Source organism: Quercus lobata, chromosome 5 (assembly GCF_001633185.2).
Source record: "Quercus lobata isolate SW786 chromosome 5, ValleyOak3.0 Primary Assembly, whole genome shotgun sequence".
NCBI classification, from domain to species: Eukaryota; Viridiplantae; Streptophyta; class Magnoliopsida; order Fagales; family Fagaceae; genus Quercus; species Quercus lobata.
The window spans coordinates 35,189,829-35,207,593 of record NC_044908.1 but is presented as its reverse complement, the minus strand read 5'-3'; the positions used below and the strand labels follow the sequence as shown (position 1 = coordinate 35,207,593).

Sequence of the window (17,765 nt, the reverse complement as noted above, 5' to 3'; positions counted from 1 at the left end):
GATTGAATGAACTTTTGGGGACCTTTTGCCCTACTTGTATTTCTCAGCTTAATGATTTTTGGTCATTTTGATGCACTCTTTAGACTTCTTTATTGCCTCAATGCACTTGCACCTTTCTGTGCTTGATGAATCTTTTCCTTTTTTGATGAACTTTCTTTTGGACGAACCTTCTTTTGGATGAACCTTCTACTCTTCTTGGCATGATGAATTTCAGGTTCTTCAAACTTGATGCACATTTTGTTTTCTCTCACATTGATGGAATTTCATTTCTCTATCCTTGATTGAGTGAAAAATCCTTTTACTTTGATGATCTCTTATCTTTAACTAAATGAATTCTCTACTTGTCTTTCATGTCTTCTAGGAGCGCTTTATCAATTAGTTTCAAAACTACAAGGTCAACTCCTCCTTAACATGAGATTTAAGCATGCATACTTTGAATTTTCCCACCCTAGGTTTAGATTTTAGTGGGTTTATGCAAAAAAGAGGCTAAGTGTTTAAAGGCTCAAATGGGCTAGCAATGGATGATGAACATTCTAGGTCATAGGAAATAATTTGGTTTAACCAAAGATGGCCTCCTATCCCTAGTAATGCTTGCTTGTAGGCACAGTGATTCAAGCTCTTTTAATAAATTCATCTTAAAAGAAAAAGTATGAATGCTCTAATGATGTGAAACAAAAGACTTTTGAAAATTGGATCAAGTGCATGGATTCTCGAGATTTTTCGATGGATGGATTTTTTGATTGCCTTTTAAGACCATTTCTTCTTATATTCTAAGTCAAGTAGCAAAAGTCTTTACATGGATCAAATGAAATTAATCATTCCTTGGTACAAGTTGATTGCTCAAGCTTTTAAACATCAAGATTCTAAAAATGTTTTGTCCAAGGGATCCTCATGTACCATTTTGAAAATGAGACTTTTTTTTTTTTTTTTTAATCTTGAAAGAAAGAAAAAAAAATTGGGTCTTTTTTAAAAAAGTCACTAGGAAGTTCAATGCCCCTAGTTCAAGGATTTTTTTTTTTAAAATGACTTAAGGGCTCAATGCCCCTTGTCCAAAGGCTTTTTTCATTTGGAAATTTTTCTCTTTTTTTGGGAAATTTGGAAATCTTGAATTGTTTTTTTTTTATTATATATATACACAAACAAAGCTCATTAAATGCTACATGAAGAATTTGAATTCAAAGAAACATAGAAACATGGAATAAACAATCAAACTTTAAGCTTAACCATGATGTTGCAAACCAAATGTAGAGTGAGGCAAAGTTGGGCCACTTGCTTCCTTTTGGTCCATTTAGGATGCTTGAGGCTTGGTGTGCTTGAACCTTGATTATGATGAAATGGCTTGGGCTTTCACTTAGAAGGCTTGAACATTGCTTATGATCTCTTGGTATCTGCTTGAAATGGCTTGGGCTTACACTTGGAAGGCATGCATCTTGTGAGCTTTTGGCCTTTGATGTTGATCATGAGTATACACCTTTGATGGGCTCAAGTGTTGGGCTTAGACTCATTCAAGAAACAAATTGGGCTTCCATTTCAAGTAGAGTTCAATCCTAGGCTTTTGGGTTTGAGTTCATTCACAACATACAATGTTCAAACAATCATGATGGGCTCAAGCGTTGGACTTGAGTCATCATGGTTCAAACAACGGCCAAACAAATGCGTAATGAAATGCAATTTACATGGACCGACCTAAAGGTAGGTTCTATAGGTCATTACAACATGGGTAGAAGGTAGGTTAAAGGTCCCCACAAGCTAGGACGTCGTACCTCCCAACTTGTGACGCCAGGAGCGCCGCGTTGGTCCGAACGGTACAGTTTGTCCCTATGAACCACCATGGCATAACCATGATGATCCTTGTCGCGGTGGGTGGTAGGTTCACCGCTGGGTATGTGAGTCTCAGGAAGACCACAATCCACGGCTAATACTACTGGGCTTCCGGGCTAGCACACAAATAAAATAAATTTCATTCAAGCAAATGATGCATGAAATGCAATACAATGACATATTAGACATATTATATACAAAAAGCAATAAACAAACAATGACATGGTTGGCCACTATAACCTAATTGAAGTTTAGCCCTCAATATCCCCAGTGGAGTCGCCACTGTGAGAGACCGCACCCCCGGCCCGTTTTTATAGGATGTCGGGTCAAACCCACGTGAATGGGTGGAGTCGTGTTATTGCCTCTCAAAATGGAGGTTCGCCTAGTTATATTTTTCCCTTTAGATTAAGGGTTTTACAATGGAGTCGCCACTTATTTAATTATTGGAAAAATAAGAAAACCATGAATGAAAAATTCCTCATTTTATTAATTTGAAATTGAATTTACATTGATCATAGGAAAATTACATGGCTTTGGTCCTAGATACAATCTAAGATAAAGTACATGGCTTTATTTCCTAGTTACAATCTAAAAATCAAAAATTACATGAATAAGTATTTGATCTACTAACCCTTGATCTAAGCTCGGAGGCTATGTTACAAGGTAGGAAGGTGTTAGGCACCCACCTTGCCCGGTGAAACCGGTCTTCTAGACTATGGTGGCCAACATTCATATTACATCATCCAATATGTCAATCAATTTGTATGTTGAATTTAATGTGTGTGCATGTGATAAACCCTAATTCAATTTATTAAGCATGACATTTGGATTAAAAAATGAACTCTAGTGAATGTGTGTGGATAGTGATAACCTAGATTCAAGGATTTGAAAGAATTACTAAACAAACATGTTTTTCATATTTTTGATGTGGATTTAAGATTAAATCTAGTGATATGCATGAACATGTGATGAACAACTAAGAACATGTGAAGAACACATAAAAACAATTAAGAACATTCAAACATATTCAAGAGAATTATCATGCTTTAATCTTAAATTCTCATCATGACAATATAAGCAAACAATTAAGGAAGGGGATTATACCTTCATGCAAGATCCATATGATGGAGGGGGGATTCTTGATGGAGGTCCTAAGGGTGGAGGAAAAGAAGAGCTAGGAGAGGGAGAGTGAGTCTCACTCAATACCTTGAGTCTCAAGAAGACCAAGATATGACAAGACTACTCAACTTCACTAGAGCTCAAGAGAAGAGAAGATAGGGGGATTTTTTGTGTGTCTTGGAATGAAGGAGAGGAGGGTTTATATAGTAGTGGTGGAGGAAATATGAATGGAAGATCATTTAATGAGAGTTGACAAGGAATCATGAACCTAGACCTCATTTTAGCCTTTGGGGAAATCTGGTGCATTAAATGGAAAGATTGGTGGGAGTGAGGAGTAAGCCAAAATTCGGTTTTCCCGTAGCTGCTATCACAGCCTATAGAGCCAACTTTGAAAAATCATATCTGCCTCAATTCTGATCGGAATTGTCTCATTCTTGTGCTCAAATTGAAGCCCCGGATGTCTAGTTTCTGGGAAAAATAACCTCATTCACAGATTCAAAATATTCTGAGAGATATCAATGAAATGGTAAGCAGAGGTCATTTGTTAGAAAATGGTTTCAGCACAATTAACATTAATAGGTCCCCAAATTAGCTTCCAATTAACATTAGATGGCTCCAATCACTCCCATTTCAGACTTAATTGGCTCTAAATTTACTCTAATTAAAAGATAATTACACAAATTACTCATTGAATAATTAATGTTTAACTATCTACTTAATTAGGTGTATACAACTCTACCATAAAATGTAGTCATAACCAATCAAATTATGACACATCATCGATCTCAAATTGATTATATTTATAACCAATTGAAATCAATTGTTCATAATCACATATAGTCAGACTCAATTTGTAATAGTGCATCTCAGCCATTAAAACTTGATTTGATGATAACTTTCAATCTAATGGTCCGATTAGGGCTCATGACCAGTCGATTTGATCGTTACAACATCAAGATTATTTTGGTGAAATGAGATTAAGGATCTAATGACCAGAATCAAGATGCATATTTTCAATGTGAAATTACCCTTTTACCCTTCATGTGAGATTAAATACGGGTTGCAAAATAGGGTGTCAACACAAGGACATAGCATTGTGTTAATTAAATATGATGCTCTGTTTAAGAACACTGCAACTACCGTTCACATCTTCAAATCTAACTGTGACATTGGGAACATTTAAAATCCTGTTCATGTAGTGTTTTTTCCAGCCTGTATTGACATGACAAGCCTTAATAACTGAAATTATAATTCTTGGAACGTGAAATGAGGTTATAAATGCACCACAATAATGATCTTATTTCTACCCCACTAACTTTGTAAATTGACTAAGCTATGAGTCGCAACACCTCAACATCAAATCGTACAATGCAGAACAAGTTTGGATCTACTTCAACAAATGGATTATCATAAGTTCCAGTAGATTAACAACTATAGACATACACAGACCACTATGGAGGGAAATGGGTTGGAAAGAAGAGAGATTTCCTTAATATATTAATATATACGTACGAGAGTCTTGGAAGCATCAGGCACATCATGGTCAGCAAACCTACAAAACTAAGTACAGATACCACTGCAATAGAGTTCACCGTAGCAGAACCACCATGGTCAACCCTATACGAGAAGTGTGAGTTTGAGGTGTATTGTCGATGGCATAGGTTACGAGTTCCTAAGGCACGCTTAGTTGAGTTACCTAGAGATGAACTTGCCAACATACTTGCTCGTCTTGAACAAAAGAACAATCAAATGCAAAGGCGATTAGACCATTTTCATGCAATCCAAAAAGCTAGGAAGCATCTAAAGGGGAAGGCCCAAGAGCGAGCCATCAAGTCTATTAATGAAGTTACTATGTTAGATGATGAAAGAGATATTTTAGACTTCTCAGATTCAAGTAATGATGATTTCCAAAAATTTCTACCTACGAACATTAGACGTTGTTAATGTCTACACATTCTGTGCAATACAAAATGTTGTTGTTAATGTCTAACAATTGATGATCATGTACATTCAACTTTTACAAATCTAAAGATTAACTGTTCATTAGTTTTGGCTAAGTTTATATGAAATCACTTGCTCATTTTTTCCCTGCTATTCTTTGTTGCTACATATGATTCTTGTGCTTTGGTTGGACAATGTCCTTTGCTTTGTAATGTAGGAAACACCTTAGGAAGTGAAATGCCTCTAGTTAGATATGTTGATGTTTCCAATATTCTGTTTGTGTAATTTGAAATGTTACACACATAACACTTATCACCCAAATTAAATTTATTGTACATTACTTGTTGAGCCCTGACCAGAAGTATCCATGTGCTATTACTTCTAACCAGTAGTCACAGATTATGGGAAGAGCATTTCGACTAGGATCCTTGAAATGACCAAAGATAGTAAACAATTCTACATGTGCTTCTCAACAGCTCGACACTGTTGAGCCCATACCAGAAGTACCCATCCACACTCACGTGAATACACAAATATGCAACCCTTTGTAATTCACCGTTTTCAAGGATGTAGAGCATCCCTGGAAAGTTTATGCATCAATTTTGGGGATGAGTTGTCCACCATTGCTACACTGATGTTCACAGTGCTACATGTGCTGCTCAACGATTTGGTACATTCTTTGATTTTCCATTGAGTTTACACGATTTTGTTCATTCAACAATTTTGAAATTTTCATCAAATCAGAATGATTAGTACATTAGTACACAGTTTTAAATTGATTTTTCACAATTTTGTACATTTGACAACTTCAAATTGGGAAACAAATTTGGACGATCTGTACATCTAATGTAATTAATTTTCCATTGAGTTCACTCAATTTGGTATGTTCTTCAATTTTCATTTCAATTTTCATGATTTTACACTCCCAACGAATTCAAATTTTTCAACAAATTCGTACTATTAGTATATCTAATGTACACTATTTTTCCTTGAGTTTTCATCGTTTTATACATTCAACGAATTCAAACTTTTAAACAAATTCATACGATTTGTACATCTAATGTACATACTTTTTCATTGAATGTTCATTATTTTGTAATTTCAACGAAGTCAAATTTCTCAACAAGTCTGGACTATCTGTACATCTTATGTACACCTTCACGATTTGGTATGTTCATTGATTTTCCATCGATTTTTCCCGAATTTCTACATTCAACTAATTCGAACTTTTTTACAAATTCGAATTATTCGAGGCATTTTCCATTAGGTGATTTATACGAATCATTCATTTTTCTTTATTGGAGTTTGTCCATTATTCATATGGTTACATATTTAAAAAAAAAAAAAACCACTTAAGTGCAATAACCGCGCCAATGCTAAAAACAGTTTATGCAGAAAACAATGAACAATTTTTATGAGAAAACAATGAACAGTTTTAATTAATGCAAAAAACAGATTTTATGAATGTAGTAAGCAGATTCGAATATAAAGTAAACATGATGTGCAGAGAGCAAATTTTATTAATGTAGAAATAGATTTTATCAATGCAGGAAAACAAATTCATTCATTGTGAAATTCAAACATGAAAAAGCATTCAAATTTGGATATTAAATTTAGAAAACACGATTTCACTAGGTGTTTTATGAGAAAACAGGGAATACTTTTTTAAATAGTGAACAGAAAATAATTTACGCAGAAAAGAGAGAACAATTTTTTAAATAATGCTGAACAGAAAATAATTTTATACAAAATGCTAGAAATAGTTTATGCAGAAAACAATGAACAATTTTTATGAGAAAACAGTGAACAGTTTCACTTAACGCAAAAAACAAATTTTATGAATGCAGTAAGCAGATTCAAATATACAGTAAACATTATGTGCAAAGAGAAAATTTTATTAGGTGTTTTAAATTTAGAAAACACGATTTCACTAGGTGTTTTATGAGAAAACAGTGAACAATTTTTTAAATAGTGAACAGAAAATAATTTACGCAGTAAAGAGAGCGAATTTTTTATTTTTTTTTAAAATAATGCTGAACAGAAAACAATTTTATGCAGAATGCTAGAAATAGTTTATGCAGAAACAGTGAATAGTTTTACTTAATACAAAAAACAGATTTTATGAATGTAGTAAGCAGATTCGAATATACAGTAAACATGATGTGCAGAGAGCAAATTTTATTAATGTAGAAAGAGATTTTATCAATGCAGAAAATCAAATTCATTCATTGTAAAATTTAAACACGAAAAAGCATTTAGATTTGGCGTTTAAATTTAGAAAACACGATTTCACTAGGTGTTTTATGAGAAAACAGGGAACAATTTTTTAAATAGTGAACAGAAAATAATTTACGCAGAAAAGAGAGTGAACAATTTTTTAAATAATGTTGAACAGAAAATAATTTTATGTAGAATGCTAGAAATAGTTTATGCAGAAAACAGTGAACAATTTTTATGAGAAAATAGTGAATAGTTTTAATTAATGCAAAAAAAAAAAAAAAAATGATTTTATGAATGTAGTAAGCATATTAGAATATACAATAAACATTATGTGTAGAGAGCAAATTTTATTAATGTAGAAATAGATTTTATCAATGTAGGAAAACAAATTCATTCATTGTGAAATTTAAACATGAAAAAGCATTTAGATTTGGCTTTTATATTTAGAAAACACGATTTCACTAGGTGTTTTATGAGAAAACAGTAAACAATTTTTTAAGTAGTGAACAAAAAATAATTTACGTAGAAAAGAGAGTGAACAATTTTTTAAATAATGCTGAACAGAAAACAATTTTATGCAAAATGCTAGAAATAGTTTATGCAGAAAACAGTGAACAATTTTTTTGAGAAAACAGTGAACAGTTTTACTAAATGCAAAAAACAGATTTTATGAATGTAGTAAGCAGATTCGAATATACAGCAAACATGATGTGCAAAGGGCAAATTTTATTAATGTAGAAAGAGATTTTATCAATGCAAGAAAACAAATTCGTTCATTGTGAAATTTAAACATGAAAAAGCATTCAGATTTGGCGTTTAAATTTAGAAAACATGATTTCACTAGGTGTTTTATGAGAAAACAAGGAACAATTTTTTAAATAGTGAACAGAAAATAATTTACGCAGAAAAGAGAGTGAACAATTTTTTAAATAATGCTAAACAAAAAATAATTTTGTGTAGAATGCTAAAAATAGTTTATCCAGAAAACAGTGAACAATTTTTATGAGAAAACAGTGAACAGTTTTACTTAATGTAGAAATTAAATTCATATTTTGAAATTAAAATCTCTATATTTTACAATGCTTCTATTTAAATAAATAAAAACATAAAAAAGCTACTTATTGTTATGTTTATGTTTATTTGTCGATAATCCCAAAAAAAAAAAGTTACAAGATACTCGAGCTTGGTGAGCTCGAGTACTGTAGAAATAAAATAAACAACATTTTTTTCATAAATGGTACTTGAGCCTGGTATAATCGAGTATTGTGTTGCATGGTACTCGATTTTACCAAGCTCGAGTACCACATTATTTTTTTTAAAAGCCCAATTTCCAGCTCAACAGTGCCATGGTGGCAAAACTGATGAGGAACTCGTGTTTCATAAACTCGAGTACCATTTGGAACTCGATTTTATGAAACTCAAGTTCTAGAAAAGTGGTATTTCCCTATATAGTTCCGAAACAGTGTTTTTTTGCCACAAATTTCTAAAAATGGTGTTATTTGACCATTTTGGCCCAAATATTTTTGCCCACTTTTCTCTTCCATTTTTCCGCCAATTTAGGGAGATTATGTTTTGGTAAGATTGGAAAGAAAACTTGTAGGCCTCACCAAAATATCTCTACCCTTTTCCACCCTCAATCAAACAAACAAAAACATCATTTTCTCTTTACTTTTCTCTCTTTTATTTTCCATCCTCCCTATATGATCTCCAACTAAACAAAGCCTAAGTTTAAGCCAAATGGAAAACCCGACAATCAATTTCGTAATGGAATCCGCTACTCATGTGAGAGAAAGAGTGTACATAATGCGCTCCCAGAACACTAAATAATTACACTTCAAATAAACCAATTTTTTTTTTTTTTTTAATTTTTTGGAAACCAAACCGATGTGGTATTTAAATGGTGGTGACTCTGGTGAGAGTACACTTGAGAAAATTTTTATAACTCTGGATGTAGGCATTGACTAAATCTTGAAGAGGACGATCTAAATGGGAAGACCTTGATATTTCTTGGTAACTTGATAGTCCAAATTCCCAGGAAGAGAACATTCCAAGGACTATGTCTAGAGAACTCATTAGAGTGCAATTAGCATGTACCCAATTCTATAAAGATGAGAAAGTTCTGAAGTAGTTACCTGTCAACAGAAGACAATTCCAAAAGGTTACAGCTATTTTATAATCACGGTAAATGTATAAGGAAGATTATAAAAACAGAGCGCAGAATGAGCGTCTGAAAGATCTTGATTTTAGTTCAGTTGCATAATCGGAAAACCCAACCTCAGCTAGGGCCTTAGTCAATACTAGATCATCTGTTTCTCTAATAAAAAAGTACAAACAAACACACATCCACACATACATCTAGAATTACAAACATGGGAAATCTATGAATAACCTAAATTATGTCTCTGCTCATTTTCACAACCATGCAAGAAACAGAAAGTTCTCAAGAAAGCTAGAGCTTTATACATGCATTTGCCAAAACTTGAGAATCCCTGTCTCTTTAGTATAGCCTAATTCCTCTAAGCTACCTAGGGAGTTGGAGAGGGCGGGAAAAGACTACCAAACCAGAAAGCACTGCAAGTTAACTTCACAAGAATTCTCCAAAGATATAAAACTCTCGCTCATTAGCAAATATTGTAGCACCTTCTGTCCATTCCTCGAGTCTCATATAGCCTAGCTTCTTCATCCATGGATTCTCGCTCCCAGCCCTTGCCAGCCTTCCCTTCTCAACACATATGTTGCCATATCAATAGCCACATTAATTGCCCCAAAATCTTTTGGAAAATTCCAAAACATGACTTAATAATAACAATGTTTTAAATGAAAAGGATTTCTTAGATATATTGCACTAAAACCTTTTATTATGGTAAGCAGTCACCACCTTCTCATCGATGATCACCATCAACAAGAAAGGCATAGTCACAAAGCTTAATGTATAAGTCAAATGTCACTCAACAAATGACATACTACGTTAAATTTCCATTGGGAAATGCAAAAATGATCAAACAACTAATCTCATCCAAAATGAAAAACCAATCACTCCACTTGCTTTTCAATGAAAGTTTTCACAGTTCCCATCCATCTAATAAACTCAGTTTTATCTTTGTTCTTCATGTACTCATGCAAGAATGCAGCAAGTTCATCATTTATACCCCTTGCTTCCAAGAATTCGTAAAGAGAGTCTTGCAACTCATCATCCAATTCCCTGAAAACAACCATTAAAAGCAACCACATATCAGTCCAAAGTTATGGGTCCGTTTGGTAATGTTATTCTAGTAACGTTGTTTGTATTTTTTAAAAATACGTGTGAATGAAAAAGTGTGTCAAAATATGTGTAATATTGTTTAACACTGAAAATTGTTGTTTGAACTCACCAACCAAACAGCCCCTATATAACCCAACTATTGGATACAGCGAAATCAATGTAAAAAAAATTATCACTTTAACTCTATACATGGTATTCTTCTGTTTTATATACAACAATAATTATGCTCAACCAAACCTGGTGCTCATACTATGTTCGATTCCATCTAGTATTTGTAATTCGAAATTTCAACTTCTTTTCTTTCCCTTCAATTCATTAGCAATTGAATAGGCTATTAGAGGAAAATAATAAAAATACATCATACTTGAATTCAGGCCCTGCGTAAGGCTGTGCTGACATCTTATCACCACGGCGTATGAAAAGCCTGTTAATCTCTATACTATCCGGCCAAGCAGAGCACATGAATTCCAAGACTTCACCATCTTCCCCTTTAGTGATATTGACAATTAGGGTAATGTGAAGTTGGACTTCATCCCCAATGCTAGCACCACCACCCGATTTTGAAGCAGGAATGGCTCCATCGAACATGGTGACCTCAACTTTAATGCCTTCGTCTTTAAATTTTCCTTTCAATCTAATCCATTGCTCTCCAGGCCGATCATCAATTGTGAATATGTCAAAGTTCGCAACAGGCTGTAACATTAAACATAGTTAACTATTAAATCCACAAAACCAATTACTACTTTCTTTCTATTTACTAGAGCAGTAGTGGTCATGTAAAAAAAATTAATAAATAAATATTAATTGAACAGATATGATAATTTTATTAATTCCCAGTTTGGTTGCTAAGAAAGACTTGAGGGAAAAGGTACAAAATCATGACTAAACTCAGTATTTTTTTCTTTTAAAGAACATACTGAAGAATTTGAGGAATACGGTTATGACTTATACTAGACTTGTTTAAGTGAACCCTTTTGCTGAATCTATTACAAACCTATCAATAGAACTCACCCTTGAAAACCGGCTTGCAAGGGGAGGGTGCCTAAGAGCTTATAAACACACGGTTAAACTTATATTTGATCCATGTGGGATACTAGGATCACAACATATCACCACACTCCGCAACCGACATCCACAACGGCTCACTCTAGCGACACTGACCCGATGGTAGCCCTTTCCCTCTTTTTGGTGGCTCCACTCATTTATCAGTAATTTTAATCTAGCCTTTAGGTCGCCCCCTTCGAAATCCAACCACAAAGCTCAATGAGCCACGTCCGACATGATGGTTGACTCTAATACCAAATGTTACAAAGCCATAGGTAGAACTCACCCTTGAAAACCGGGTTGCAAGGGGTGCTCAAGAGCTTATAAACACATGATTAAGCTTATACTTAATCAATATGGGACACTAGGATCATAACAGAATCCCAGTCCCATTAATTGATAAATCTTAATACTGGTAAAATATGATCAACCAACCGACGCATAATCTTCATAACAAAACTCCAACCAAACCAAGTATAATCTTCTAATGTTCTGTTTGATTGTTGAAAAATTAGTAATAGAACAACAAATGAAAATGAGAATGTCACTGTTATGTGCGTTTAATTTCTAAAATGCAACAATTCAGCAGCTAAGCCAATTTCTCACCTCTCAAACCAATAAGGATCCTCTCCATTTGAAATGGATCCATTTCATGGTTCAGAGTAAATACTACAAATCTAAAAATAAAAAAATGTATCAAATGTGCCATCTAAACACAATGTTTTTTTTTTTTTTGGTGAGGAATCAGTAATACTTAATTAAAACACAAATACAAAAGTTGTATATAGAGCTTTTTAAACAAGCTTATAATATATTATATAACTAGATTACCGCTACAATACAAAAGGGCGTAACATAGTAACCTAGGATTATAAGGACTGAAACTCTAACACACGCAATGGGATAAACATCTCTGCTTTTTTTAGATCCAGAAATTAAAATCCTAATCGAAGTGAAATGGAGCTCCCGAACTAAGAATGAAACCAAGTTCCAGTTCAAAAATTATAATCAAAACAATAATAAATTTTCATTTTCTCAGAAACCAAACAAAACCCATTAACATTTAAAAAAAAAAAAAACTTTTATTTGCTTTCTGAAAAAAAAAAAAAAAAACCTCGGTGGGAGTGGAGCGTTGGAGCTCGTATTGGATCTCGTTGCGGAGGAGTCTGAGGATGTTTCCTTCGAAGGCGGATTTGCGCATATCGGAGATGTAACTTCTTTTAAACTGAAACAGAGAGTGTTTTTTTAGAGTGATATTGAAAATGGGTTGTTGAAGTTGATGGTCACCAATTAGGAAGGGTAGGGTTCTGGAAGAAGAAGAACAAGTATACATAGGTTTTCTCAATAGGGGTCGGACTAGGTTTAGGTTTAGGCGTGCCATTTACAATTGAGGTTTTTAGGCGTGCCTGAAGAACAGTGATGAAGAGTGCTCAGAATCGGAGGTTAGGGTTTAAGGAACAATTGGAAAGGTTTTTCGTTTATCACATGGGCAGCTTTTGGTTTTTACATTTGTGGCTATCTGATTTCAGCTATGAGCGTCGAATGGGTGGGTTTTTGATAGATTTGGAGCGGATAAAATCAAGTTAAATATATAAAATTTATTTATTTATTAAAATTTATTTAACTAATTACTATTAATCTAAACCTAACCCAATTATTATGAGAAATTTCAATCCATCCAATTACTCAATTATTAAAATTATCAAAATATCATTAAAGTGAAAATGACCAAAGTACTCTAAAATCTTTAAAAATTATCAAAATACCCAAAAACTTGAAAATTATCAAAATTAGTCGCTAACCCCTGCTATGCACGAAAACCTTCCTATTTGTGAGGTAAACTAAAATAATTTTATAAATTCTTAAATTGATTAAGAAATTACACTATTGCATGATTTGCTCTTGTATGACTTCAATTTGTGTTACAATTTGATGAAAAAACCATTACTTGAACATTCAATGGCTTACCAAAAATTTGTTTGTCAGACAGTTTCAGATACTACAAAAAAGAAAACTCAAAAATTTAGATATTAAAACTTTTGAAAGACCAAAAAATTTTAAAAAATTAGATGATTCACTACTTAGAAATTATTGAAACAAAACAATATATGTATGACTAAATAATGGAGAAATATAAGAAAAAGATGGATTACATTCAAAAGAATAATCCATGACTATAACTGTTGAAAGGAATCAAAAGATTCAGAGCCTATATATATGTATATATACACACACACACACACAACAGAGAAATATAAAAGAAAGACGTGTTACCATCGAAAGAATAGTTTAGATGTTAAAACTTTTAAAAGACTAAAAAATATTAAAGAATCATAAGATTTACTTCCTATAAATTTTTGAAACAAAAAAAAATGCATATGATTACACAATAGAGAAATATAAAAGAAAAAGTGATTACCTTCAAAAGAATAATACATGGTATAGTCATTGAAATCTGTTAAACATGTTCAAATATTGCAAAAACTAACACAAATTCAGATGTTAAAACTTCCAAAATGCCAAAAAGATATATAATTAAAGAATAAGTTATTGAAACAATTCAAAAGAGAAATATAAGAAAAAGAAAAAAGTACACAAACCCATAAAACAATAAGTTTTAAATTTTAATGGGTCTAAACTTTAAACGATGAAAAACCATAAAATAATTTTTTAAAATTACATGAAAAACCATAAAATAATTTTTTTTTTTTTTAATTTTTAAACAAAGTAGAGGAGAAGAAAATAACAAAAGAAGAGCTCATACCTATACTCAGCTTTAAAAAAAAATATTGGGGTTTGCACTGCTTTTATAGTGTTCATGATTAACCTTACAAATTTGGAATAAATTATCAACTTTTGAGTTTAAATTTAAGTTTGACTCTCTCTCTTATGTATTTGTGTATAAAAGAATACACAAATTTGTATGATTCAAGGAAAAGATGTAGATTACAAAGAAAGTATCAAAATATTCTCATAAAACCCAAACTCTAAAGAGCTCTCTCACCACAAGGAGAAGCCTTAATTTTCCTGAAGTAAATTGTCTCAGCATGAACTCTATTACATTACAAAACCAATGTTGAGGCACAAAACATGTGTGTGTGTGAATATATATATATCCGTGGAGCATAATTATGGAATCCAAGTAGGACTTGGATTGCTTAAGTTGGCAAAAGTATTTTATATGGATTTCTAATCTATATATATATATATATATATAAATATATATAAAACCGAAGTCATGCGATGCACCGTATGGTTAACAAATGTTAAATATTTTCACTTTATTGAATGTTACAATGAGTTAAAAAAAAAAAAAAAAATCAAAGGATCTAGAGTTAGAAATTAATGAAACAAAACAAAACAAATATATATATATATATAATCATACAATAGAAATATATAAAAGAAAGATGGGCTACCCTAAAAAAAAAATTACAAGGCTATACTCTATAGTTGTTGAAATCTGCCAAATAGTTTTAGACATTGCAAAAAATAATCGAAAAATTTAAAAGTTTAAACTTTTGAAAGGCCAAAAAATTAAAAGATTCAGAAGATATTAAGCTTAGAAATTATTGAAACCAAAAAGAATAATAATATATATACACACAATTGATAAGTATAAGAGAAAGATGGGTTACCTTCAAAATAATAGTCCTTATAGCTTTGCAAAAATTACATTCACAATATAAGGAAAGACATGACATATTTTCAAAATTAAAAAAAAAAAAATACATGAGCCACATCTACATATGCATATTTTCTAGTTTCCACCAAACTTGAGAATATGTAATAAAATTTTTGCAAGGAGAATATATATACCTATTGGAAAGTCATGCCTAATTGTTGGAATTAAAGTTGGGAAACCTTGAATAATATGTCTAATTCTCTTCCTCAAGCCCTATATTGTAACAATTGTATTTATATGTATCATACGCATTATAGTATTAGTTTATATACGAATAAGAAACCTTAATTAATAGAAATAGCTTATGCATATATTTTAGTAAGAATATGCGTATATTTGATATGTAACAATTATTTTAAATATCATATATTACATTAGCTTTCAATAAGTATAAGGTTATTCTAAAAAAAATAAGAATAAGGTCGAAAGAGTGAAATTTGTGAATTAAATTAATTGGTGGTGTTCCCATAATTTTTTTTTTTTTTTGAAGTGTCAAGTTCCTTTTGTGAATGCTACTACTCTTCCTACAATTTGGCACTTGAATTTATTTTCTCAATTTTTCCTAACTATATTATTGAATCCAAACAATTTTAGTGTTTCAACATAGCCAACCAAGACCTCATGAATCTAGATTCCTAAGCAAATGAATTAAGATTCATAAGCAAATCTAACTATCGCTCAAAAGAATGTATTAATTCTGAAAAATATGCCAACACCAGCAAAAAAAGGACAAAAATTTCAATTCGAAAAGAAATTTTAATTGGAAGAAATTTGTAATGATATGGGAGGAAAATATGAAAAAATAAATAAAAGTCATATGCTAACCTCCATGACCATCATAGACACCAAGGAAAGGTGGAATTGTCCAAATTTGGATAAGCTGCATGCTACAAAAGAAAAGAAAACATGGTAAAATAGCATAATCTATAGAAAATCATTGAGATTATGAGTCCACTCAATAGAACCATTGAAAAGGCAATCCAAAGAAGTCATTGAAAAATACAAAACAGATTTTGGCAAGCAGTGTTTACGAAATAGAAGCAAAACAAACAAAATATAAAAAATTTCAAACTTATTTAGAAATTAGAACACCCAAAGTCCTTTTCACATAATCACAAAAATCAATATCTTTGTGAAGAGAGGCCAACCCCATCTCCATGAATGGAGAAAAGGCCTTGTTGAATTGAAGGAGTTTTTCCCTCACATTGATATTTGCTTTCTACGTTGCCTTAGTCCTTAAGTTCAAGTTTAGGTTTAAATAACACTTACGTTTAGGTTCAGGTTTAGTTTTCCCTTAGGTTTAGATTTAGGTTTAGGTTTAGGTTTTAAGAGGTTTAGGTGCTGACGTGGAAAATCGGTTTTTTTTTTTTTATATTATATTTAAATATTGTGCTGACGTGGAAAATTGTGGAAGCTTCAGAGGCTTCGGTTATATATATATATATATATATATATATATATATAGATAACCTTGAAACCTAAAAAATTACCAAAATACCTCTGAAATCTAAAAAATTACCAAAATATCTCAGAAACCTAGAAAATGACCAAAATACCCCCCCAAACCTTAAAATTACCAAAATACCTCCAAAACTTAAAAAATTACCAAAATACTCTCGAAACCCATAAAATGACCAAAATACCCATAAAATCTTAAAATTACCAAAATACCCTCAAAACCCATAAAATGACCAAAATACCCTCAAAATCCCAAAAAAATAAAATTACCAAAATACCCCCAAAACCCATAAAATGACCAAAATACTCCCAACTCATAAAATGACTAAAATACCCCCCAAAACCCATAAAATGACCAAAATACCCCCCAAAACCCAAAAAATGACCAAAATACCCCCCCAAAACCCAAAAAATGACCAAAATACCCCCCCAAACCCAAAAAATGATCAAAATACCCCCCCAAAACCTACAAATTACCAAAATACCCTTAAAACCTAAAAAATTACCAAAATACCCCTGAAACCTAGAAAATGATTGAAATATCTAGGGATGGCAAAATAGGCCCGACTTGCGGGTACCCAGTTCGACCCGACCCTAATGGGGCGGGTTTGGGTTTTAATAAAAAAACACGAAACAGGTTCGGGTCAGGTCCAGTAATTATGCAAACCCAACCCGGACCCGACCCGTATACATATATAATATTAAAAAAAAAAAAATTTAAAACCCCTTACCCTAGATATAAAATATACTCTAAACTTTGTAACACCTAGTCTCACATGCCGCCTTTCCTTCTTCATCTCTCAGCTCAGCTCTCTCACTCACACGCTGCTATTCATCTCTTAGCTCTCTCACTCACATGGCCACAAGCAGTCAAGCCCAGCTCTCTGATTCTCTCATCGTTCTCCATTTCGTCCTCGCCGATCTCGCACAGCCCTAAGCCCTCTCATCCTCCTCACCCATCTCGCACCGACTCCTTGCCAGTCAGCCACCCTTTCATGGCCTCACTTAGCCGCCCCTCTCACGGCCTCACTCCACCTTTTTTTTTTTTTTTTTTTCTAGGTTCAGTTAGTCCATGTGAGTTTGTGTTTGTGTTTATGATCTCCGTGATTGTGCTTATGTTAGGATTTGTGTTTGTGATTTTTGAAGGGGAAAATCATAAATCTGAAATTTGTGTTAGGTTTGTGATTTTGAAAGGGAAAATTATAAATATGAAAG

The 17,765-nt window shown here is 32.6% G+C and overlaps 1 protein-coding gene across 1 annotated transcript; it reads right to left on the bottom strand.

Annotated features, from left to right (window-relative positions):
• Positions 1-9,321: 9,321 nt before the first annotated feature.
• On the bottom strand, positions 9,322-12,950 carry LOC115992999 (uncharacterized protein At2g39795, mitochondrial-like). Its single transcript, XM_031117261.1, has 3 exons — positions 12,522-12,950; positions 10,728-11,056; positions 9,322-10,303 (listed from the first exon to the last, which is right to left on the bottom strand). The coding sequence occupies exons 1-3, from the start codon at positions 12,786-12,788 to the stop codon at positions 10,135-10,137; spliced, it is 765 nt and encodes a 254-aa protein (XP_030973121.1). The 5' UTR covers positions 12,789-12,950; the 3' UTR covers positions 9,322-10,134.
• Positions 12,951-17,765: the final 4,815 nt, after the last annotated feature.

Coding starts and splice junctions, on each gene's coding strand:
- LOC115992999 (XM_031117261.1), bottom strand. CDS start 12,788: ATGGCACGCCTAAACCTAAACCTAGTCCGACCCCTATTGAGAAAACCT. Junction 11,057..12,521: donor AACGCTCCACTCCCACCGAG/GTTTTTTTTTTT, acceptor TTAATGTTACAG/CCTGTTGCGAACTTTGACAT. Junction 10,304..10,727: donor TACGCAGGGCCTGAATTCAA/GTATGATGTATT, acceptor GGTTGTTTTCAG/GGAATTGGATGATGAGTTGC.